General features: G+C 37.0%; 1 protein-coding gene across 4 annotated transcripts in view; it reads left to right on the forward strand.

Annotated features, from left to right (window-relative positions):
- The window catches only part of LRRC49 (leucine rich repeat containing 49), a 149,406-nt gene that overhangs the window by 87,633 nt on the left and 35,982 nt on the right, over nucleotides 1-25,791 (forward strand). For all 4 annotated transcript variants that reach the window (XM_049613816.1, XM_049613817.1, XM_049613819.1 and 1 more), the window contains 3 exons: nucleotides 487-634; nucleotides 9,729-9,812; nucleotides 14,305-14,474. In XM_049613816.1, coding sequence (XP_049469773.1) covers nucleotides 487-634; nucleotides 9,729-9,812; nucleotides 14,305-14,474 — 402 coding nt within the window. The remainder of the gene's footprint in view (nucleotides 1-486; nucleotides 635-9,728; nucleotides 9,813-14,304; nucleotides 14,475-25,791) is intronic.

Here is a 25,791-nt window from a genome sequence, read left to right on the forward strand (position 1 = left end):
CCTAATATAGACAAATGATTAAATATTATAGGTGTTTGTATACACACATGTTAATATTCACACATACATGTCCTTGCTCTGTTGGCAGAGGGCCTGAAAAAAATGACACCCCAGGAGCAAAAAGTATATCCAGCCACCAGATCTTTGGTTCCAGTAGCCTTCTCCAATAAAAGGAACCATGGCTCCTTCGAGAAATGGCTGATTCTAGGACCGGGGTCGAAAATACATAATACGAGTCTAGAGAATCTTTTAGTGCCAGAAAGCAAGGGATGAATTAATTAATTGTAAATAATTGTGAATTAAAATGTGCTATACTGCTACAAGATGTTAATAACAGAAAAATGGGTGCAGAGTATATGGGAACTCTATGCTATTTTTTCAAGTTTTCTGTAAACCTAGAACTACTCTACAGTAATGTATAGTAAATGAATGAAAGTACTGTTGGAAGGTCCCACAATAATCCAGCGGTTTCTGTCTCTCCCGCAGTTTTGAAAGTGTTTGCTGTCTTGCTGACTCTTCTTCTCTCTCAGACATCACTTTTGATGGCAATCCAATAGCTCAAGAGTCATGGTACAAACACACTATCCTTCAGAATATGATGCAGCTGCGCCAGCTAGATATGAAGAGAGTTACGGTGAGAACTCTTGTGAAGCGCTTGCCAAATTGTCTTCCTTACTGTGGATTGGGAGATTGGGGTGCATGTTCTTTGCTTGAAATGCTTCTTGGTTTTAATAAACTATGTTATCATGACAATATAATTCATAATTATAAGTACAAAATTTTTTTTTACCACCCGTCCCTTATTTCCAATTTCATCGAATAGCGCTGTTAAATAACAGAAATTCACCTGAGTACATTTGAAAGATCTAATTGACTTTATTAATCAATTCATGAATTGGACAGCATCCTCTTTAGCAAGTAGAGAGGTGCTCCCAGTGATGACAGAAAAACAAAGGTTTTTAAAGGTAGAGAGGGAGTGGAAAAAGGGAAATTATTAGCAAGTTGTTGTAGGCAAGGTCACCCCTTGGAAGGGAAGGGAAGGGAAGGGAAGGGAAGGGAAGGGAAGGGGTTCATCAGTAAATTTCCTAGTGCTGATGAGGAATTTCCCAGGTTGACTGGTTACAGGTTACATTTTGGGAGGGTCAAAACTACACTTAGGTTAGGTAGTAAGTCTTGGTTTACTCGCTTGGGGCCTTAACAAGTGACACTATTTTCGGTCTTCTTTCCCTCTTTCTTCTTCTCCTCCTCCTCCTCCTCCTTCTCCTTCATTCCTGACCTTTTATTTAAATTAATCATCACAACTGGTTTCCATTCTGGCTTAATACCCAACTAATAGTTTAGTTTGGAATGGATGAGTAAAGACATCATTGGTAAGTTACATAATGTAATGTTTTAAGAACGTGAGTGCCAAAGCCAGACCGCTTGAGTCTGGATCCTCGCTTGACCATATTCTAGCCGAATGACCTTTGGAGATTTACTTAACCTTTCTATATCTCATTTTCCTCAAAGTAGAATGGGAGGTCATGATTGTGTCATAGAGTTGTTGTCAAGATAAAATCAAGTACTAACCCTTAGAACAGTGTGAGGCTCATAGGAAGCATCACATGGAGCTGTTGTGTGTAATGCCATACCTCTCAGAGTCATTCTCTTTTATTCATTCTGTCTGCATGTTGGGTATTTTCTATACTTAGATGTTTTAATATGGCTCCTGATCTAAGTGAAATGCTGTACATGCACCTTCTAGGCATACGGTGCACATTAGCATATCATAGGTTTCAAGAAGCTCTATAACAAACTTGCCTTAATTGGTTTCATTGGAGCCCATATTTATTCAAAGGTTTTCCTATCTCAGAAAACACCCATTAATGATCTCAGTTCAGTAACCCCAGAGCCAGAAAAATATCCTAAACCTCCACTTGTTTTCTGACTTCTAGACTCTGCTAATTTTAATGTGGATTTTGAGTGGTCAGCTATTCAAGTGCCAATTGACTCATTGTCTAGAATCCATTTTCACAATGTGCACATTTTACATTTCTGTCTCGGCAATATCATGGCCATCTGAGGTAGCCAGCAGATAGTTACAAGTGTTGATGAATTCGTGCATGCCAGGGGTCTTCTAGGGCTCTGCCTCTCTTTGTTCCAGCATGGAGATGAGGCTCTTTGTCCTTAGTTTCTTCAGATCTATCCTGCGAACACTGTTTCGTACTTTTACCCTTATCTCCATGTCTTTCTTAATTGAGCATCTTTGGTACTTACAATTGCTCTCCTGGTGAGATTGAGATGTTTGGGGTATGAAATGATGCTAACTCATTTGTATAAATTAGTACTTAATTATATGTTATGTTTCTCATAGTGAATTTCTGTCAGTCTTGCCTACCCAACTAATGTATACAATCCTTAAGGACAGAAGCCATTCTTCCTCCTTGCTCGATACATACAGATGGTCTATATGCCTGTTTATTTCCTTTCCTTCTCTATCTCATACAATGCTGAAAATGTAGTAGTATGCAATAAAGTCCTGACTGAATGAAATTTATCTACTTTCATGCCTGAAATAAAGGAGAATAATGCTATATATAATCATTGTCTTTGTGCATTCCCGTGGGTTGTGTTTGCCTGGTGAGGAAATGAGAGAAAATCACCTGGGATGGGAGCAGGGCCAACTGTTCTGCTAAATAAAGAGCAGCAATCCTTGTACATCTCCTCCTTCATGGTTTAATTTGAGAAATAAAAAAAAAATTAATGTCTTACTAAAAGCTTTCTTTGAGGTATAATTGGCATAAAATTAATTGTACATATTAACTATACAGGTTGATAAATTTCAACATGTATATCACCTGTGAAACATCACCACAGCTAAGCTTATTAATAATTCGCCACCCAGAAAAGTTTCCCAATGCCCCTTTGTTATCCCTCCTTTCCACCCCTCCCCACCCCATGGGAAAGGACCTGTGCTTTAATAAAATAATCTTTTTGCATCAAAGACATCTCAAGAAATCTTTCTTGGCCTTTGGCTCCGGACCCCACCACCGTTCCAAAACCCCATCATAGTGAAGACAGGTTATAATGCAAAATGCCAAGCTAGAAAAGATAGGTTGATAGATATGTATATGTGCACACACACACACACACACACACACACACACACAGCACAATAATATTAGAGGATAAAGCACCCTTGTGTCTGCCAGAGAAATAGGAAAAGTTCCAAAGGAGAAAATACTTGATGTGGGCTTGGAGAGTGCTCAAGAAGAAGAGATGTATCTGTGGAGAGTGTGCAGGGAGGGTGGAGGCATGCATGATGCAGAGACATGTGAGGGACTGAAAGCAGTTCAACATGGCTGAGCACTGAGTGTACGTGGAGGAGAGTAGCAGGAGCAAAGGGTGTCTCACAGGCAAGCGGTACGCTATGAAGGGCATTTTACATCACAAGAAAGAGATTAGCTTCTTTTGTTTCTGGACATAACAGGAAGCTCTTGAAGAGTTTAAAGTGGTTAAATTACAATTGCCTATTAAAAAGAGTGTCTGCCTTGGTAGCAGCCCAGGGGGTGAATTGGGAAGGATAGGACGGGTGGGATGAGAAACAAGGAGATTAGTTACAGTGAGAGCTTCCAGGGGTCTGACCCAGAAGAATGGCATAAGATAATATGAGGTCAGGAGACATAATGTAAGTTGATGGCCTCAGGTCCTATTTTGCTTTTGTTATCTCTGTCAAGAAGAATGGCTTATAGTCTGTTAAGAGTAGAAATAAATATTGATAAGAAGAAACTAAAGCCTCGGATAGGTGAATAGATAAGTTTGATCTAGAGCAAGCTATCTGGAAAGGATCTGATAGTAAATATTTCAGGCTTTGGGAGCTATATAGTCTCTGTTGAACACTACGAAACTCATTGTAGTGTGAAAGAAGGCATAGACATTACATAAATGAATGAGCATGGCTCTGTTCCAATAAAACTTTATCTACAAAAATAGGTGACAGGCTGGATTTGGTCTGTGGGCTGGAGTTTGCCAGTCCTTGATCTACAGAACTGAATAAATATAGTGAATAAATAATTACTAGAAAGAATCTTTCTTTCTTTGAAAGAAACAGTGTAGAATAGTAAAGCAGCTGCACGGTAGGATGAACTGATCTGTCTTTTTATCATAAAGGGAAAGAATATAAATTTCACAAATTGTGACAGTAAACTTGATGTTGAATACGAAGGAAATCTAAATTAGATTATTGGAGGAGTTGTCAGTACTAAAGGCATTGATCACTAGGAGGCAGCAGTGGTTCGCTAAAAACAATTCATGCCAGACAAATTAATTTTCTATTTCAGATATTGTAAATTGGCTCTCTCCGAGAAGTGTTCCAGTGTTTTGCTATTTCAGCCAAGCTTTTGACAAAGTCTTTTATGGTATTGCTTTGAGTAAGTTGTATGACGACAGCACAGTCAAGTGAATTTGGGATTCCAGCGTCCCTACAACACAGGAAGCAGTGGATTAAGGCCAGCCTGTAGAAGAATCTGTACTGGTGTGCCTTGAGGCTTTTTCCTCAGGCCCTTTCGATTCAATATATAAATATTTTTTAAATTTTTATGTATTTTTGAGAGGGAGAGAGAGACAGAATGTGAGCAGGGGAGCGGCGGAAAGAGAGGGAGACACAATTCAAAGCAGGCTCCAGGCTCTGAGCTGTCAGCACAGCGCTCAACACAGAGACTCGAACCCATGAGCCACGAGATCATGACCTGAGCTGAAGTTGGACACCCAACCAACTGAGTCGCCCAAGCACCCCTGATTCAATATTTTTGTTAATGACTAGATGAGAATATTTCTGTTTTTCTGAGAAAGTATATAATTGACAGGAGCTAGAGAACTTGGAGATCGTGATATACTGGTTAATCGAATCACAATCCCAAAGTAGCTCAATAATCTAGAACAGGGTTTGGCAAACAACAGCCTGTGGGCCAAATCTATTCTGCAGACTATTTCTGAGCAGCTCTCGGCCTAAGAAATGGTTTCTAGATTTTTTTTTAAAGCGTTGTATTTTTAAAAAATAAAAGAAAAACCATGCGTGATAGAGATCTCATGTGGCTCACGAAGCCTGAAATACTTACTATTTGGCTCTTTCCAGAAAAAATTTGCTGACCTCTAGTGTAGAAAAATAAGCATAATTTAGCAAGACAAAAATAGATAAATTGAAAATCCTGGACTTTACTCCATAACAACAAATAATCCCCAGCACAAATGCAGAATTACGTGAGATGAGACTCAGCAAATTGAGTTACTTGTGAGATGTGATCATTAGAAGTAAATATGGTTTAAAACAATATCATTTATAGAAACAATTCAGAAAAATGGAGACAGTAGTCCCCACTTTTTCTTTAATGATCAGATTTCACCTGAACTATTAGTTTTAGGGGGTGACAACGAACTAGGGTATGTCCAGAGAACCTGGCACAACTCATTGACAGAGGGGAGCCATAAGGAAGATATTACAGTGGTCTTCAAATATTTTCACAACTGTCCATAAAAAAAGAGAATAGACACATTTTGGGGGCCTAGAACAAGGACAATTGTATAGACAATTCTAGGAGGCAGAATTTTCTCCTTTTAATTTCTAAGGCAGTGTTTTTCTAACACAGGCACGATTCTCAGAATTCTGAAACAGACACGACTTCATAATTCCTAAAGTTTTCACTTCAGACCCACATTTATTGGCTTAATATGACCTTGTTTACAGTTTGCTCTCCAAGAATTGGAACAGCCTTATCTGAGACAGAAGTGAGTTTTCTGTTTTGGTAGCCATTACTGATGCTCGCCAATACGTTCTGATTCTCCTCCTCTTTTTGGCAGGTGGAAGCATTCCCCTTCAACTTAGGTGTGGTTGTGCAACTTGCTTTGGCCAATGAAGTGTGAGCAGAAGTAATGTATATAATTTTCAGGCAGAAGCATTTAAAAGCCGATGTATGATTTTCACCGCTTTTCTCCTGTGGTGGTCATTGTGGACGCATGTATTGAGTTGAAGATGCCATCAGATCACAGCACCCAGGAATACTTAGGCAGTACATGGAGGGCAGTTGTAGTGTTCTTTGAACCATCAAGAAGTAAGCTTTTGTCTGGGCACCTGGGCGGCTCAGCCAGTTAAGCGTCTGACTCTTGATTTCAGCTCAGGTCACGATCTCAGTTTGTGAGCTCGAGCCCTGTGTGGGGCTCTGTGCTGGCAGTGCAGAGCCTGCTTGAGATTCTCTCTCTCCTTTTCTCTCTGCCCCTCCCCTGCATGCTCTGTCTGTCTCAAAATAAATAAACTTAAAAAAAAAAGAAGTAAGCTTTTGTCATAAGCTCCTATAACTTTTGAAGTTGTTACGGCAGCATAACCTAGCCTATTCTGCCTCCCCTCCCCCCTAATATTTAAGAGCTAATATCCCTGGCCAAGAGAAGTCAGGTGACCTGGCTTCCAGCCTTCACTCTGACATGAACTATGACCTAGAAAAATCAGTTTTCTCTGTTAAGAAAAAGGTTGTTTAAATGAAAAATATCTCTTGTAGACAAAAACTCTGATTTTAAAGTCTGTTTTAATATTTGTTGGAGTCAAGGAAGTAATGTCTTTTATAACTAACTATTCTGAAGTATATGGTTAAAAACCCACATGGCCACGTATTTTTCTAAATTCCACATAATAAATTACTGCCTATATTAGGACCACTATTATTTATTGGAGCAAAACTTCTCATATAAAATATGCATTGTTTAGAGCCTTAATAGTCTGCTAACAGAGTATAATCTAAGTTATCAAACACCTATTAAATCACAGTACTTCTTAATTAATTTGAAGTCATTTCTATATTTTATCTTCATGACAGACTGAAGTAAGGAAAAAAGTATATATTTTTTGGTCCCAGATAGATCCTTTTCCTTTGCTATATAAAGGATATGGCTTTGATCCCAGACATCGAACTATTATCATGAAGATGCCAGAATTTTACAGTTTTTTCCTTCTTACCAACAGATTTATAGCTTATCTTTACAATTAGAGGTTGATTTTTGTTTCCAAGTTTAGTTACTCTATAATTATTTGGGCTGAAATATAGTCATCAGATGTATAAATTCCTTAAAACACTCAATATTTGAGTTGATTTGGCATGTATCCAGTTTTCTTAGGTTTAGCCTTCCTTTTAAAGTCCTACTGCCTTTAATAGAAGCTCAAATTCTTTTTGAAAATCTGATGAAATCATCTGTTAAGTATGTGTAATACGTGATCCATACAGTTTCCAGTACTGTTTGAAATTGGCTCTTTGAATTACCAATCTGTTTCTAGTTCACATTTTATAGATGAATCAACAATTGAACATCAATATAGTTTGCTCTTTTAAAAAGTTTGTTCTGAAATAGGTTATACTTAATAGGTTCCAAATCAGTATTTACTGAACCAAAGAGTTTAATTGTTAATCCAGCTATTTTGGGAAGCTAGGAATCAAGCTTCTGAATTTCCTATTCACTATATTTCTCCTCATAACCACTATTCAGCCTTCAAACACCAAGAATAACTATTTTCCATATTGTAAAAGACTTCAAATTCACCAAAAGTCACATTCAATTTCCATTCCCTTTAAAACAATTAAACCATCTAGCAGATTACTACTAAACTTTAATAGCTTTTATATCTTTCTAAAATCAGTAAAATACATTTAAATATGTTCTTGTTATAAAAAATACTACAAATTCCATTTCTCACAAGACATGGCTTCTGATCCTGATCTGGACTTTGTCACTAGCCATGTGACCTTGTATAAATTACTAACCTTCTCAGAATATTCAGTTCTTCATTTCTAAAATTAGAGTGTTCCAATGGATGCATTTCTGGTTTTCTTTTTAGCTCCGTGATAATTTTTCTTTGTGCATTTTTTATATACTTCTTTAGTCTAGGTCTTTTCTTTCTTTTCAGAAGTATTTATAATGGTTCACCCCCCAGAATACATTTTCCTGGCCTCTTTGACCTTCCTTACTTCTAACATAATATATGTACTGATCAGGATAGGCTAGGTTATACTGTAGTAACAACTTCTCTGACCTCAGTGAATTAAAGCAACAAAGTTTATTTCATGCTCATACTGCCTGTCTGCCCATAGTATGTGGTCTGGGAACTTTGCTCTGTGTTGTCCTCGTTCCAGCACCAAGGCCTTCCAAGTACCCACCATGTGGAGCTTTACAGATCCTATAGCAGAGGTGAGAGAGAGAACAGCTATGCCATTCACGGTCTTTGAAATCTTCCTCCAGAAGTAAACACATGTTACTTTTGTTCATATGACATTGGTCAAAGGAGGTCACATAACCGCACCTAACTTTCAAGGGACAAGAATTGCTATCATACAGTATGTCCTGGACGTGGAAAGACACAGGAATACTTGGTCAACAGCTCTTGTGACTATCTGTCATGTTTTAAATCACATACCGACTTCTGGTAGGGGTGGAAATCAATACTACATTTATGGAGGGCAGTTTGTCAACATATCAGGAGCCCTAGAAAAAGGTGTCTTCCATTTGATTTAGTGGTCCTGGTTTTAGGAAATTATTGAACAGATCCATGAAGATGTATATTTAATAATTAATTCTTCAAATATGTATTTATTGGCTATCCTGACTGTGTCAGGAGCTGACATGGTCCATACCTTCAAAGAGCTTTTGGGGTAGGACAGGAGAGAGAGAGTAGCAGAAATAATTAAAATGGAACTGGTTAAGTGCTATTGTGGGGGAAGATACGGTGCTATGAAGGTATATGGGAAAATTTTTTCTGACCTGTTTTCCAGTTGCCTGATTCTCTTTAACTGTGTACAATTTGCTCTTCAACTCCCTTCCACTGGATTTTTTCATTTTACTTTCTGTGTGTTTTCATTTCTGAAAGAGTTCTTCAAATGTGCTAAATTACTTTTTGTAGTTTCTATCTCTGAAGATATTTTCAAGCTTGTCTTTTCAGAAGGAATTGTCTTCTCAAATTGTGACATCATCTTGAACACCTGCAAATCTTTTGATACTAAAATTTAAAGTTACATGGTTATAATTTACAAAATGTGATCATCTTTAGGGGGAAAAAAACCCATGACCCACATTGTGTATACATATAATATAGTGAATATTATAAGGTGACACAGAAATGACAAGATGTGATTTACCATGTTGGAATTGTGGCCGATTTTTAAAATTTTTTCTAAACCATAATGTTATTTTGTAGTTTTTAGAATTTAAGAAATTAGACTGGCCAAATCAACTTAAAGAAAGTAAAAGTAATGTATTAATGGAGAATAATTTTGTTAATATTTAATATGGAGAGTTTTAAAAGGCTTTCACACTTGTTTTATTACTTAAAAAGCTCTGATTTACATCCATAGATCAAATAAAAGTTGTGAGAAGTGTAATGCTGGTCATTTTTATCTTCATAGTAGAAAGATTTTAAGTCTTTTTATGTGAAACTGTAGTGCATGGCTCTTGAGAAAAAACTATGTAAACCTCCTCCCCCTTTCTTCTTGCTCTTCTCATTCTGTTTTCTTTCGTGTATTAGCTAGGCTCAACTCACATCAACAATTGGGAGTAGAGTTGAGAACATAGTTTTTTTTACAATTGGGAAGGAAGCAGAAAACGAGACATTTTTCTACGAGCAAGTCGTACGCTTCTCACAAAGAGAACCAGGCTTGCCGAACCCAAGAAATAAAGGTTAAGTACTTCATAACACTTGTCAACACTTTTTCTTTTAGGAAGAAGAAAGGCGTATGGCATCTGTCGTAGCCAAAAAAGAGGAAGAGAAGAAGCGGGAAAGTCATAAACAATCCTTGCTTAAGGTACTTTCTCGAACGAGTGCATGCATGTGTGTGCCCACACGCTCACCTACGCCGAAACTAGCTAGCTAGTCAGCTGAAAGAGCAGTTTCCACATTTGGTAAAGTTTTCATTCCTATCAGTAGAATGTTTTTAACATTTACCCTGAAAACTCTTAGCGGTTACCTATAAATAAACCTGTGCTTCTGAATTGCGACATAATGTACAGTATAAAACACATGCAAAAGCTAGACATTTTAAAAGGAAGAGATGGAAAATAGAGCACAAGCTACAGTTGTTTTCCACACCAGTGCGTCACCCTGTGTGTCCCTGCCATGTGGACTTCATTTCAGAAGCCAGTGTAATAGACCACTGTCTTTACTGAGCTATTTTAATGAGCTCTGATACATGGGTTTCTTTTGTAATAATTGCTTCTTACCTTTAAAAACTTTCTCTACTAGCCTCTCTTCTGTAGAGGTGGTAAAGATTTTGAGGATTTAGGAATTAAAATTTGTTTTAAACTAGATTTAGATAATTTAGCATATCAGATAAATTTTCCTTAAATAAAATGCTTCCTCTTAAAATATTTTACATTCGCATCACAGAAGTATGATGAATGAAGACAGCTTACAGTTTACAGCCTGGATCATGCTCATCCTCTTCTAAAATTAAAGATATCACGCTGGTTATCATTACTCAGTCTTGTCTAATGTGGGTGCTTTTCTTTTTAAAAATGAAAATGCCGTTTAGAATTCAAAAAATGACCAGTAGGGATACAAAGTTGTACAAAATAAACTTAGGAAACAAGGGAACTTATTGGGGCGATGGAAATGTGGGTCTCGATAGGGGTATGGGTTACACAGGTGTATGCATTTGTCAAAAACGATCAAGGGATATGCTTGAATCAATATGTCTTACTCTATGAAAACTACTCCGAAATTCACAAAAAAGAAAACCAACTTGGTCCCAACCCTCTTGGCTCAAGCCTACTACTTCAAAAGTATTTAGAACTCTTACCCATTGTGCTACAATTTTCTCACTTGCTGTTGTTTCTAACCTCCTGACACCTCCCCAACTTTTATGTTTCCCCTCATCCCATTAATTAGATGTACCTAAGCCCTCTCTTGACATCTCTGTCATATTGATTTTAGCCAATAGGATATTAGTCTTAACTATTTTGGAATATTTCTAAGGGTTGGCCAAAAAGACACTTTGGTTTATAGGAAATATAGTTGTAGGCAATATTTTTTAAATGTGTAGGAGCAAGATTTACCATTTCCAGATGATACTATTGGTAAACTTTTGGAATAGTTCATTTACAAAAAGTAGCAGAGTTGATTCTTGAACAATATGAGTTTGAACCACACATGTGCACTTATTACATGTATTTTTTTCAATAAATACAATACAGTACTGTAAATGGATTTTCTATTCCTTATGATTTTCTTAATAACATTTTATTTTCTCTGACTTACTTTATTATATGAATACAGTATATAACACATATAACATACAGAGTATCTGTTAATCAACTGTTTATGTTATCAGGAAGGTTTCCAGCCAACAGTAGGCTATTAGTAGTTACGTTTTTGAGGAGTCCAAAGTTCTATGCAGATTGTCAGCACTCCTAACCCAACCCCTATGTTGCTCAAGGATCAACTATATTTCCTATTGTACAGCTGCTGCTTTCAGATACATAAGTGAATGAATGAATAAATGAATAAAAATACATAAGTAAATAAATAAAGCTCTCGGACCAAAAGTACATTTTTGTTTGAGCACTGGAGCATGGAAAGGAAGAAAAACAAAGAAGCTCCATTGGCGATTTAGCTTTTAAAGGCACCATTGTACGTTGAGCCTTACAACTTACAAGTTGAGGCAACAAATTGCACTTGACTCCACCTTTGCACTAAAATGTTTTTCTTATGTACCCAATTCAGATGCTTTCCACTGTCGGCATTTTTGGAAATGTGCCATTAAATATTTAGCCAATGTGGGTTTTACACATTTGGGAAATTTTTATAAAAACTTAAGAAAAGAATGCTTCGCTTGAAGTCACTAAATAGGACTCTTTAATTATGAGAGTTATTTAGCTTTAAAATTTTTTAGTTAGGGGAAAAGCATGGGAAATCCAGAGATCTGGATTCTAGCCCTAGCTCAGATTTGAGATCACAGTACCAAAGACCCTCAGCATTTGCTGGCTATTGTTTATACGACAACACCTATTGATCGTTAAGAAAAGCGGGTGGGTGGTTATGAAGGGACCAGAAGAGTTCATTGACATGTATCTTCTGCCTCGTTGCTTTTCTATCTTTCTGTTTTCTTTGCAACCTTGGAAATAAATGGAAGTGATGGTTACAGGATATACTGGTGTGGAATTGCTTGGATTATGAAGAATAGACTCAAGTGACAAAAGCTGAAATTTGGAATCTTCTAAAATAATTGCCACCTTAACACGGACTTGGCAATGTATTGCTATCTAGCTGTAGAGACATGTCTATAACTGATATGCCAAATGCATCCATGATCTTCAAGCAGAAGATTTTCCTTGGGGACGCCCTCTTCTGCCTTGCAGAATCTCTGGCCTTTCTCTTGTTTTTTCTCTTGCACCAGATACCTAGAGCCCTTATGTGGCCCCCTGGCCAGCCAGTGACCTCCACCTGACCCCTGACTGCACTCCTGTTTTAAAATATGTCTTCCTCTTCCTGGCCCCAGTACTCTTCGTCTTCCATTCTCTTAGTCAACCTGGTGTTGATCTAATTTCAATGATCCAAATAAAGGAACTTTAACTTTGGGGTAGGTATAGGAAAGTGTTTGTATTTTCAGGGTATCTTATAAATTTGTTAACATACTCAGTGGTATAAAGATATTGTGTATCTCTTTTCTAAACATAGCTATATCTGCCTCATTAAGAATATTTCTTTCCACCAACTACCAGTCAGCCAGGAAACCAAATGCATGGAGCCAGCGTGACAGCCATCTGCCATTATTAACTCACTGCCCCTGGCTCTTTCAAAGTAGCTTGATACTGAGTAAAAATGACACTACTTAGATTAAGAATTGGGTTGTATCAGTTATCCATGAATAACCGAAATAGAATTCCTTAGGGTAGGATGCCGTTAATATAGATTTGGAAAAAAAATTTTTTTTGACAGTAGAATAGCAGATTCCTACTTGCTTTAGACAAGGGGGATACACATAAAATGCCCCAAAGTCTCAGAAGTATACACATATTAAGCATAACCCATTTAACGATATAGACAAACTTGAAATGCCATGCAACAGAAAGAACCCATGCTAAAAACATTTTTAAACACAGAACTTCTAAAAAGTTTAGTTTTAATTAAGCTTTGTTATCAGTTTTCATTCCTACCCAATGCCATTTTTCCATGCTAAAATTTTAGATCTCCAAATATAGGCAAAGAGATGGAACCAAAAATGTATTATTCTACATGTACATATTCCCTGAGGAAATGGGCAAAGAATCTTCCTAACAGCCCTCACCGACTCCAGAGGCAGCAGGTGAGAAGTCAGTATCACACAGCTGACTGGATGAGCGTGCTGTCAGTAAAGAGGAAAGGGGAAGTGTCTACTTTTAGCACTCTGACCATATCGACATGCCATTTAAAAATGTTAACTTTTGATAATGGAGACTTTACCAGAGTAGTGATTATTTTCTTTATCAACTTAATACAAGCTGAGTAGAAACATTGCAACCTGGCACATTTTCCTTCAGGACCAGTAGCCTTAACAACAGCTGGGAGCTTTTAGAAATGCAAATTCTCAAGCCCCACCTCAAACACACGGAATCCGAAAGGTGTGAGAACCCGCAGTTGGTGGGTTAAGAAGTTCTCCAGGTGGTTTGAGGCACGCTAGGTAAAGTATGAAAACCACTCTACTAAGACATCCATTGCAGATACTGAATTACTTCTTTCCTATTCCTCTGGGATGGTACTAGTTACCTAGAAATATTTCAACCTAGTACAATTTCTTTTAGTGGTCTTTATGTACTTCTTCATTTTCAGACATTGTAATTCATGCTGTGAAGCTTGGAACATTGACCAATCCCCCTTCTTCTCCCCACCTCTCAACCAAGATTATTGCATCGTAGTAGTCTGAATTATTAGGTAGGGAAATTAAAATATTATTAGTTTTCTTCTCGCTACGTTGAAACACAGAGGCATATAAATTTCTGTCCAATCAAAATCTCAGATAACAAGTATAAAAACTTCTGTCAAATTAAACTTTCAGGTAGCTAATTTTCGTGTCTCCAACGGGAGTAATTATTGTTTGTGTGTAATTTTTTCTCTTTAAGGATGACAGACCGCGGTTGAGATGTTTGAATGCACAGGGTAAATAAGGCCGCCGTACTTTTAGGAGCCTATTTGCAGCTACGTATAAGGAGTAAGACGCCTTTAAAAAGTGTGATAAGTAGTACAGACAACTTGCTTCAGGGATACTCGCCTGCTGCAAAAATTGCTTTATATAATTCTTGTCACAATAAACTTCTTCATAGGAGAAGAAAAGGTTAACAATTAACAACGTAGCTCGAAAGTGGGACTTGCAACAGCATCGAACACCCAACATTGCTACAAATCAAGATACAAAAGTTTCTGACTCTCCTTCTCAGGACCCCTCTCAGCTCCATGGAAGCGCCGTCGTCTCTGCATTTCCAGAGGAAACAGGGTATGAATGGTATTCTTTCCAGGTACTAGTGTCTTTGGGGAACTGAGTTTGGAGCAGAAATGGGGACCTATTTCACATATAACTATTTAAAAATAGTTGTCTTAAGAAAGCCTACTAAGATTAGAAGTTTAAATTTATTTATTTTTACATTTATTTATTTTTGAGAGAGAGAGAGAGAACGTGAGCAGGGAAGGGGCAGAGAGAGAGGGGGACAGAATCCAAGGCAGGCTCCGGGTTCTGAGCTGTCAGCACAGAGCCCGACTCGGGGCTCGAACCCACGAACTGTGAGATCATGACCTGAGCCGAAGTCGGACGCTCAGCCGACTGAGACACCCAGGCGCCCCTAGAAGTTTAAATTTAAAAGTGAAGGTAGAAATACTGAAAATATAAACTGACCCCTAATTAAAACACACACACACACACACACACACACACACACACACACACACACTTCAGTACTTTCCTATTTTTCATAGGAAAAAAAACCCAGATTACTTAATGTAGCCTAGGAGGCCCTCTACCCACCTCACCTATTTCATCCCTCACCATCGGACACTAATTTGACGGTGCGTCAGGGCCTTTCAGATCGGTTGCTTCCCATCTCAGAGCCTTGCTGCTACAAACAGCTGTGTTGTCCCCTGCCACTACTTCCCTGCCCTGCTTCCCTCCCCCTGCCCTGGCTAATGCCAGCCTGCCAGTTTTAAAGTTAAACCTCACGTCCCCGGAAAGCCTTCCCTAACTACCCCCTGGAGACTAGACTAGATCAGATATGCCTCTTATCTCTCTCAGTACTGTGCACTCCCCCCTTCTCAGCACTTACATAACCATGATTAAATAACTAGTGGGTAATTAGTTGTTTCCTGTCTTCCCTACTAGAGTATAACTTGAAGAGGAAAAGAATCCTGATTCCGATTGCTGATGGTCTTGACCCAGCAGCCAGCACAAGACCTTACTCCTAACTAATAGTATTAAGCAATTTTGGCATAAAATCTGAATAATTACTCCAGTTGTGTTCTATAATATCGATCTATCCCAGTGCCTTACAGCCTCTTTTCTTCTGTGACATAGGTGCCACATAATTACATATCCCCTGGTTTGTGAGCAAATCTGAGTACATTATGTAGATTTTACATATTTCTCTTCCTCTTAAGAAAGCATATTGGAATCAAGTAAATGTGAGGGATATAAAGCATATTTATTTTTATAGTTTATTTATAATTTTAAAAATATATTATATGTAACTTAAAAATAAAGCCTAAAAGTCAAAGATAGAATGCATACCAATTTCATTTCATTTGATGAAGCTCTATTACCTAATGACCTTAACCAAATTATGAAGCACACTTCAAACTGAATGTGATGTAGCTTTTCTTTTGAGTTTTCAGGTCATATTCTATAAACTTTTTCATACACAAAGAATGCCATGAAGAAAATAATTTAAGAGGCATTAGACTAACATTTTGGAAGTTTTCTGGAGATAAAGAGTGTGACATATATTTAGACAAATATACTTCAAAAATGTTAGTTATAGGACTAATTTATATTGATCCGTGTACTTACTTTAGCTCACGTGGGTATCATATCCACATGCAGAGCCTCTCAGCCCTTTCAGCTAGCAAAATAAAGCAATAAGAATAGTGATTTTAATCAAGTGACAATTTATAAAACAAGTATATATCCTTCTTATATTGCCCTAGAGCTTTATGTAATATTCTTTTACTTGGTCAGAACTATAACATTTTATAAAGTTAAAACTTTAGATTTATGACATACACTACACAAGTCAGTTTATTTCTGATGGCTCTTTTTAAAAAAAATTTTTTTTCCTATCTTCCTTAAGATGGTTTCCTAGATCCAAGTTTATCCAAATAATCTTACACATTATATTCGAAAATTTTAATAAGGTTTTAAAAGTTAGTCCTTTCTACATCAACTTTATTTTCATATGTAGTGTTAGGTGAGAGTCTAACCTGATTTTATTTCAGTTGGTTAATTGATCATAGCATTGCTTAATTAAGATATTCTCTTTTTTAATGAGAATTCCATTTGCCTCTTACATTAAGTTCCTGTAAATATTTGGAAATATTTCTGAACTTCCTATTCCATTTCACTTATCTGTTTATCTGTGTTAATAATCAGAACTATTTTGATGATAGTAGTTTTGTAGTACATTTTAATGTCTATGTAGGGGAAATTTTCACTATTCAGAGTTTTAATTCTCCTACACTTGTTCTTCCATATGAACTTTAAAATCATTTAATCTACGACTAACATTGTATGTTGATTATACTTCAGTGAAAAATTATTCATCTAAACAGAAACGTTAAGAATCATACTCAAATGACATTTAAGGTATTAATTTCAGAGATATTGACATTCTTAAGATAATAAATCATCACTTTAAAAATCATGGTATATCTCCATTTTTCCACGTCTTGTTTGGTATCCAGAGGGAGCTAATTAGGGAAGTGTTGAAAGATTGAAGGAAAATTCTGAAGAACTAAATGAGCTTAGAGACTATGAAATTGTAGCAACTATAGTCAGAATTGTTGAATGAGTATTCCAGGAGCACAGAGTAGGTAGGTATAACAGTAGAGAAGCTATGTGTTTGATAAAGAATAGGAGATAAAGGATCAAAGGTAAATAATAAAAAATTCAAGTATAATGATAAAAGGAAAAATGATGGGTCATATGGTCTGGGCTAGACTTTTAAAGAATTAAAAAATAGACGGTTGCCTACAGATTAGGAGAAAATTTAGTATTTCTGAGACCAGAAGTCTAAATGAAGTTGAAGATGAGAAGCCTAGGAAGTAAGAGGGTTAATAGTGAGCTCAGATAGTGGGAGTTTATGGTCAGGGTTAAGATGTTGAAGTTGAAGATTTTAAAGGCAGGACATATCTAAGTAATGACAACATTCAGAGCAATTTGGAGGCCACTGTTGTGGCCATGGGAGTGGGTCGTTGGAGAAGAGGAGAAGTGAAGGTCACCAGAGGGAGATCAGTTGAAGCTATTATTGAACATATTGCAGTTGATGGTAGAACTAGATATGGAACAAGGGGTCAATGTATTCAGCAGTGATCAGCCTTATCTCCCTCCAGTCTGAGTCATGCATCCTATGCTCTTGTTAAACCATTCACTACTCACATTTTATTGGTGTTGGCGGCTACAGCGAGTGCAGAAATGTCTTTGTTTATTAACTTGCTCTTTTACCTGGCAAAACTATCTCTGACAGGTGAATCCCAGACTGCTAATATGATTTTCCCAACGCTTTGAACTTTTTAGGCAGCTTATGGCCAAACGTTCTGTGATCCTCTAAAATCATTTAAAATTATAGCGTCTTCACTTTTATAACCTCAAAAACAAGCAATGAGTTCCAAGAGAAAGAGGAAGTATCTGTTAGTGAAAATTGTTATGCCTTATACTTACTGCCAAGAGTTTCAGAATTTTTATTAAAAGTTCCACAAAGTCAGAGAGGCCTTTTAAGCAAGAAGTACAAAGGAAGAGTTTGGGAGAGATGGGAAAAGTGATGTATGGGTTCAGTGGAGAGGATGTGGAGAGCAGTAATGAATCATTGGAAAGCGATCCACGATTTCTGGCAAAAGATTTGTATTTTACTGATGTAAGTTCAAAGTGCCATGGAGACACCATTTTCTTGGTCTGATCCTTTTAAGAACTTAAACACTGTGAAGTCAAGGAGACACAGATGATATTTGAAGTCAGAAAAGTAAAACTCTGAACGTAGTGAATTATTGGTGAAACTTGAATGTAAAATTACTTGTAACTTCTACAATGGTTAATGATAATTTCTTCAATTTAGTTGGCAGTTGTGTGATTCATGTAAAATCTCTTGCATCTGAAAGATAGAAATATTTCTGAAAGAGCTGATTATACCTTGTATATGTATATACCAGAGGCTTTTTTTTAAGTTTGTTTATTTATTTTGAGAGAGAGACAGAGAGAGCATGCACAAGGTGGGGGGGGGGGCAGCAGAGAGAGAGAGGAGAGAGAGAATCCCAGCATACTGTCAGCACAGAGCCCGACATGGGGCTCAATCTCACAAACCGTGAGATCATGGCCTGAGCTGAAATTGAGTCGGACACTTAACCAACTGAGCCACCCAGGCACCCCTACACCAGGAGCTCTTAACCAGAGTATCCAGACTGACTGTTTGAAATTGAAGTCTTTGTTTTATACTTGAGCTCTCCACACCATTTGACATAGTTGACACTCTTCATCTTGAAGGGCCCTTTGCACTCACTTTCCTGATAGCATAGTCACCTGATTTTCCTTTTACCTATGTGGCTGCTGTTTTTGTTTGTGTTTTGTTTTAAATAATACCTCGCTAATTCCTTTTCTACCAAATCTCTAAATGTATATTATGCTTTCTCGATTTATAAAGTTTAGATAGACTTTTCTGGGGCGCCTGGGTGGCTCAGTTGGTTAAGCGTCCGGCTTTGGCTTAGGTCATGATCTCACGGTTCATGAGTTTGAGCCCCATATTGGGCTCTCTGCTGACAGCTCAGAGCCTGGAGCCTGCTTCCGATTCTGTTCTTTCCCTCTCTCTCTGCCCCTCCCCTGCTCTGTCTCTCTCTCTTTCTTTCAAACATAAACATTAAAAAAATTTTAGATAGACTTTTGGCCATAATAGACAAGGATTCAGCTCACTCACTTGTTATCCCCCAACACTATATACCTAGAATTCTTTTATTGATAACTTTTGTAATTTACTATAATTAAACCTCTATTTTTTGCTCCATCTGCTACAGACAGTAGCTTTCAAGTTTGCATTGTGCAAGATGAGTCTACCCTTCTTTTTACTTCTCCCACTTTTGTACACTGCAACTTTCTATGAGCTATACTTTTCTTATTTCCCTTGTGATTTCTTCATTGACCCATTGTTTAAAAGTGTTTTAATTTCCATAAATTTGTGAATGTTCCAGGTTTCTGTTACTGGTTTCCAGTTTTATTCCATTGTTTTCAGAAAAGGTGTTTTATGTGAGATTTGTTTTGTGACGTAACATATAGTCTATTCTGAAGAATGTTCCATGCACACTAGAGAAGAATGTACATTCTAATGTTGTTGGATAAAGTCTTCTATGTATGTTAGCTCTAGTTGACTTATAGTGTTCTTGAAGTCTTCTATTTCCTTATTGATTTTTCTGCCTATTCTATCTATTATTGAAAGTAGGGTATTAAAATCTCCAACTATTATTGCAGATCTATCTCTCCCTTCAATTCTGTCAGTTTTTGCTTTATATGTTTTGGATGTTAAATGCACTATATTTATAACTGTTCCACCTTCCTGATGGATTGACCTTCTTATCGATGTAAAATGTCTTCCTATATCTCTTGTAAGACTTTTTGACATGATGTCTATTTTGTCTGGTATTAGCAGCCACTCTAGCTCTCTTTTGGTTATCATTTGCATGGAATATCTTTTTTCCATCCTTCCAATTTCAGTCTATTTGTGTCTTTTAATCTTGTTGACTGCCTATAGTTAAATCTTATTTTTTTAATTCGTTCTGCTAAAAACCTCCTTTTATGTGGAGAATTTAATCTATCAAGTCCTCATAAGAAAGCACTTAATTCTATCATTTTGCTCTCTGATTTCTTTTTTGTTCCTCAATTCTTCCACTACTTTTTTTGTGTGTTCAAGTGATTTTTAGTGTGCCATTGTGGTTCCCTTCTCACTCCTTTTACTGTGTATATTTCTTAGCTGTTTTCTCAGTTGTTACCCTGGGGATTACAATTAATATCATAAATAATAACAGTTTAGGTTGCATTAATACCAGTATAGTTGCAATAATAGATAAAAATTTTGCTCCTATATGGCTTCACTCTGTGTATGTTCTTATTATCACAAATTTCATCTTTATATACTATGTGCACGTTAACATAGATTTATAATTATTATTTTATGCATTTGTCTATTAAATCATATAGAGGAAAAGAAGAGGTACCAGTTGAAAATACAGTTATACTGGCTTTTATATTTACCTATGTAATTACCTTTCCTGATATTCTTTATTTGGCTTTGAGTAACTACCTAGTGTCCTTTTATTTCAATCTAAGGGGCTACCTTAGCTTTTTTTTGTAGGGCAAGTGTACTAGCAGTAAGCACAGCTTTGATCTGAGAATGTCATAATTTCTCTCTTCATTTCAAGTGCAGTTTTTCTGGATATAGAATTCTTGGTTGAAAGCTTTTTCTTTCAGCACTTTAAATATGTCATCCCATTGCCTTCTGCCCTCCATGGCTTCTGATGGGAAACTGGCTGTTAATCTTATTGAGGGTCCCTGAGGGTCCGTTGAACAGGACCAGTCACTTAGTCATTTCTCTCTTGCTATTTCGAGATTCTTCCTTTGTCTTTTTCTTTTAACAATTGGAGATGATTCTTTAGGGTCTTCTCATTCCCTGAAATGCACAAGAACTTAACAAAGCCCTCAATCCCCCAACTATCTTCTTCCCCAGCCTCTTTTTGTCTTAAGGTTTTTGCTCTATTTTTTTGTCCCACGGGGCAACACCTAAAACATTTTTGCATTAAATGCTTTTGACAAATGCCACGCACGAAGCCACCTGTGCCCAGGGGAAACTCTGAGGCACGTGAAACAAAGGCAGGCTATTTAGCTGGGACCCACCAGACATGTCAAACGCATGACCACAGCTCTTTGAGAGTAAGGCATGTGTTACTTTTTCTAGTACCAGCAACCTGCACAGAGAATATGGGCTGCCATCTTCAAACCACCACTGAGCTAGGGAGTAGGGGATGTTAGCAGTGTAAGTTAAAATGCACAGAACTCTCATACTGAAATTCAGCATGTTTCTTCTTCAGTATGCATTTCCCTGGTTGTTAAAATGTTTTTTTCTTTTAGATTCCAGAGTTCTGAAAGAGTTGATTCTGAAAGTTTTCGCTAGCATATTTGTTACTTTTGTGGAGGAATGCAGTTTTGGAGTTCCCTATTCTACCATTTTCTCTCGTTTGGGAACCACAGTTTTGCTATATACCATGAGCTATGCTTTTACATTTTGATATTAAAATTATTTGTGTCTGTTCTATAACCACAACATTGTCAATTGGTAGCTTCTAAAGATTGAACACTAGTAGGGGCACCTGGGTGGCTCAGGTGGTTAAGCATCCAACTTTGACTCAGGTCATGATCTCACAGCTTGTGAGTTCAAACCCTGCATGGGGCTCTGTGCTGACAGCTCAGGTCCTGGAGCCTGCTTTGGATTCTGTCTCTCCCTCTCTCTCTGCCCATCCCCCCACTGTCTGTCTGTCTGTCTCTCTCCCCCTCCCTCAAAAATAAATAATTAAAAATTTCAATAAAAAAGGTTGAAAACTAGTAAGCAGTGTTTACATTTCTGCGATTATGTAACTATTTTTTACTTGAGCATTAAGTAGTGTACTGTAAATCTCATTTTCTGCTTCCTAAACCATTCAAGGAAAATAATCTTAGCATCAAATGCAAATAGTCCCCCGCTTCATCACACTTCAAAATGTGTTCAAAGCCATGCCACACTCTAGTTTGCCTCACATTTGAGCCATGCCTTCTTACATAGGTTTTTTTTTAAATTTTTTTTTTAATGTTTATTTATTTTTGAGACAGAGAGAGACAGAGCATGAACGGGGGAGGGGCAGAGAGAGAGGGAGACACAGAATCAGAAGCAGGCTCCAGGCTCTGAGCTGTCAGCACAGAGCCTGATGCGGGGCGCGAACTCACGTACCGTGAGATCATGACCTGAGCTGAAGTCAGATGCTTAACTGACTGAGCCACCCAGGCACCCCATACATAGTTTGTTTTTATCTGGAGTTTCTGATTTTCTATCTTTTATTTGTTTATTTACTTATTTATTTATTTATTTATTATTGTTTACTAAATGAAGAAATTTGTGCTGCCTTTACTACGTTCAAATTTCTTTGAACTTCTCATTTATCTCGTGAGTAGACTTTATTCTTCTTGAAGCCTGCTATCTTCCTGACCTAATTCAGTCTTAATATTTCCTTTTGGACCATTGTTTACAATTTATTATTTTACATCATATTACTAGTAGCCTTTTCTAGCCTTATGTGTCTTTCTAATATCCTCAAGTACTTCTGTCCTCTCAACCTATAGATGGTAGAGTTACTCAGATTTTGGTCCGGGGCCTTCTTTTCACTCTTTGCTTCCCCCCAAGCAATCTCAGATACGTCTTTGCCTTTAAACAACATTTGTATTTTGGAAGATACCAATTTATATACCTTTTCTTTTGTGGTTTACCTATTTGGATTGTGTTTAAGGAAAAATATCCTTTACTACACTGAGATTATATAAATATTCTCCCATTGTGTCTTCCTAAAGCTGAAAATTTGGCCCTTCGTATTTTGGTTTTTATTACACTTGGAATTGATTTTTAAGTTTGAGACAGAGGTCCGATTTGTTTGTTTTTCCCATATGGGAATGGCCAGTTGCCCTACTCCTATTTAATGAGAATTCTTTCCTTTTCCCACTCATCTGTGATGCCGCTCAGCCTGACTGTTTTATAGGCAGTGAGAGAAGTAGGTGGTAGGATCCTTTTACAGATCTTCAGTCTTACTTCTACACCCATCTTCTATCATATCTACTGTTCTTTCCTTTCCAGAGCCTTCTGAGCAGTTTGGCCTACATCTTTGTTCTTGTCTCCAGTTTGTATGTATTCGAAGCAATGACTTTTTTTGTTTTTCTTCATCACTCAACATTCTTTACAGTTTCCAGAAGTTTTCTGAAACTTCCTACAGCAGATTGTCCCTCCCCCTCCCCCCAACTATTGTACTTGTTGTGGGTTTATACCAGTTCAACTGCTTTAATGGGCTTTTAGAGGGAGATTTCAAACACATGTGTCCAGTCTCTGTGCTGGTTTATCTGAAAGTACACAGTAAAATGTTTTAAATTTTAGAAGTTGTGTTACTATATTCTCTGTAAGTCTTTAAAAATATAATTTAATTTCATCTTTCTGGAATGATATAAGCCTGGCTCTTTCTGACGGTAGAAAGCTAGAGGGTCAGAGAGTCCCTTCCTTAGGGTTCCAATTTGTTTTTTAATGCTACATAAGTTTTTCCATTTTTAACAATCCCATTTATAGTCTTTAGTATTTCATAATGCCAGAAAAGTGGCTAATTCTTGTGTTAGAGTTTCTGTGACCTTTGGCTTATGGGTGTGTAACTAAATGCCTGGAAACAAGTATCCATGAAAAAATTACAGGCACATAAAGAGAAGAAATTCTGTAAAACTTTGGTATATCCCATTAATGATTTCACTGTTTCACTGTACTTGGGACAGCTCTATAGTAAAATGACATATTGCAGGTTTCTTTTCCGTGCCAGAAATGGGAAAGTACTTGGTGTAATGTTTTCTTTGCTTACATTGGATGCATACAGTGAAGCTGGTTTATTTTTGGTCATTTCCTGTCTATGAACACTGTGGTACTTTAGCCAACACTACCATAATAAAATATAATGCATAAAATGAATTTCTACACCTATGAATGTTGTAATAGAAATTCATAAAATACATTATTATAGGAATCAGCACCACTTTTTCATTGGGAAAAGAATCTTCCGAAATATTTTAAGTCTTTCTGTTCTAGCCTGTTATAGAAAGCCTAAAGATTTTTTTAAACAAACCAAAAAACTCCGTAATCCTCTGAAATATTCTTTTTTTGTCCATTCAGGCATTTAAGAGTATATTCTTTATTTAGCCTGGCTTTTAGGGACTCATTACTTTATTGCATTAAGTTAATTACACTCTCGTTTCTTAGAGTCCTATACTAATCAAGAAGGCATAGAATATGCCTTTTCTGACTCATAGAAAGATCAAGTTGATTAAATAAGCATTTATACATGTAATTAACCACGTGAGTGTGAAGGTCTTGAAGAGAATTCCTATTTGATGGCAGACTGCCTACTGTTCTATAAATAATATTTGAGGGGGGAAATACACATGGAAATGTATTGGGCTTCATGGGAAAACAAATTTTAAAACATGGATCCTTCGCAGAAAAACGCCACACTTCTCAGAGTGCTAATTTAGACTAGACAGGGGTAGAACACTAGACCACTTGATCCAGTCATCTACTCTAAAAATTTGAGTCACATTTATTCATTCTTCTCCTTTATTCCCTGTAATCAGTCACTAAGTTCTACTTTTATTTTCTCTTAAACATCTGTTATATCTATGTTCTCTTCTTTTATTAATAATAATCACTATAATGTATTGAACTAAGCATTAGATAGGATTTAGAATATTTCTAGTCTCTAACAACTTTGAAAAAATATGTATTGTAATCACCATTTACACATTAGGAACTTCAACTACAAAGAAACTAGATAACTTGCCCCCCAAATCATCTGTTTGCCAATGGCAGACCTAGGATTTGAACTAAGGTCTGTCTGGCCTTCTTGCCAATTCCATTTCCAGGGCACCATGCCCTCCTTTTTGTTATGCCCTTATATGATCTAGTCAACACTATTGCACTGGTTTTCCTACTATTCTCCCTCCATTCAGCCTCTCTCTGTTACATCTTCCACAAGGTTGACCAACTTATTGGTCTGAGGTAGATCCTTGAGGATCGAGAAATGTCTTGCTCGTCTTTGTGGCACCAGCGCCTAGCTCCATACATGTCACATTGGAGGGGCTCAAAAATATGCATCGAATATGGTCCTATTACCTTTCTGTTTTGATATTTTATGACTTTTTCTGCTCCTCAACCTCTATAGGATAAAATCTGACTTTTCAGATTCATCTTCAGCTATGACTCCAATATGTTTCATTCAGTGTTGTAGCCTTATCAAAATTTCTTACCTGAATATGTTATATATAATTAGGCTTCTATGCCTTTTTTCATTTAGTTTTTCTTACCTGTGTGTGCTTCCTCCTTCTATTTCTGGTGAAATTCTACTATTCATCTTTCAAGGACCCGTTAAAATGTTACCTTCTTTTGAAAACTGACTTCTCCCTACTAGAAGAATTCCTTCTTCTGTGTTCTCATAGCATATCTTTTAAATACTCATTATATGAAAATAAGTACATTGTATTACAATTAATGTATATATTTGTCTTGTTCTTTACCCACCATTCATATTGGGAGCTCTTTAAAGACTAATAGGTCTTTTTTTTTTCTTAGTCTTTTTAAAAAATTTATTTGTTTAAACTCAAGTTAGTTAACATACAGTGTAGTATTGGTTTCAGGAGTAGAACCCAGTGATTCATCACTGCCGTATAACACCCAGTGCTCATCCCCACAAGTGCCCTCCTTAATGCCCATCACCCATTGAGCCCATCCCCCACCAACCTCCCCTCCAGA

Source organism: Panthera uncia (assembly GCF_023721935.1).
Source record: "Panthera uncia isolate 11264 chromosome B3 unlocalized genomic scaffold, Puncia_PCG_1.0 HiC_scaffold_1, whole genome shotgun sequence".
NCBI classification, from domain to species: Eukaryota; Metazoa; Chordata; class Mammalia; order Carnivora; family Felidae; genus Panthera; species Panthera uncia.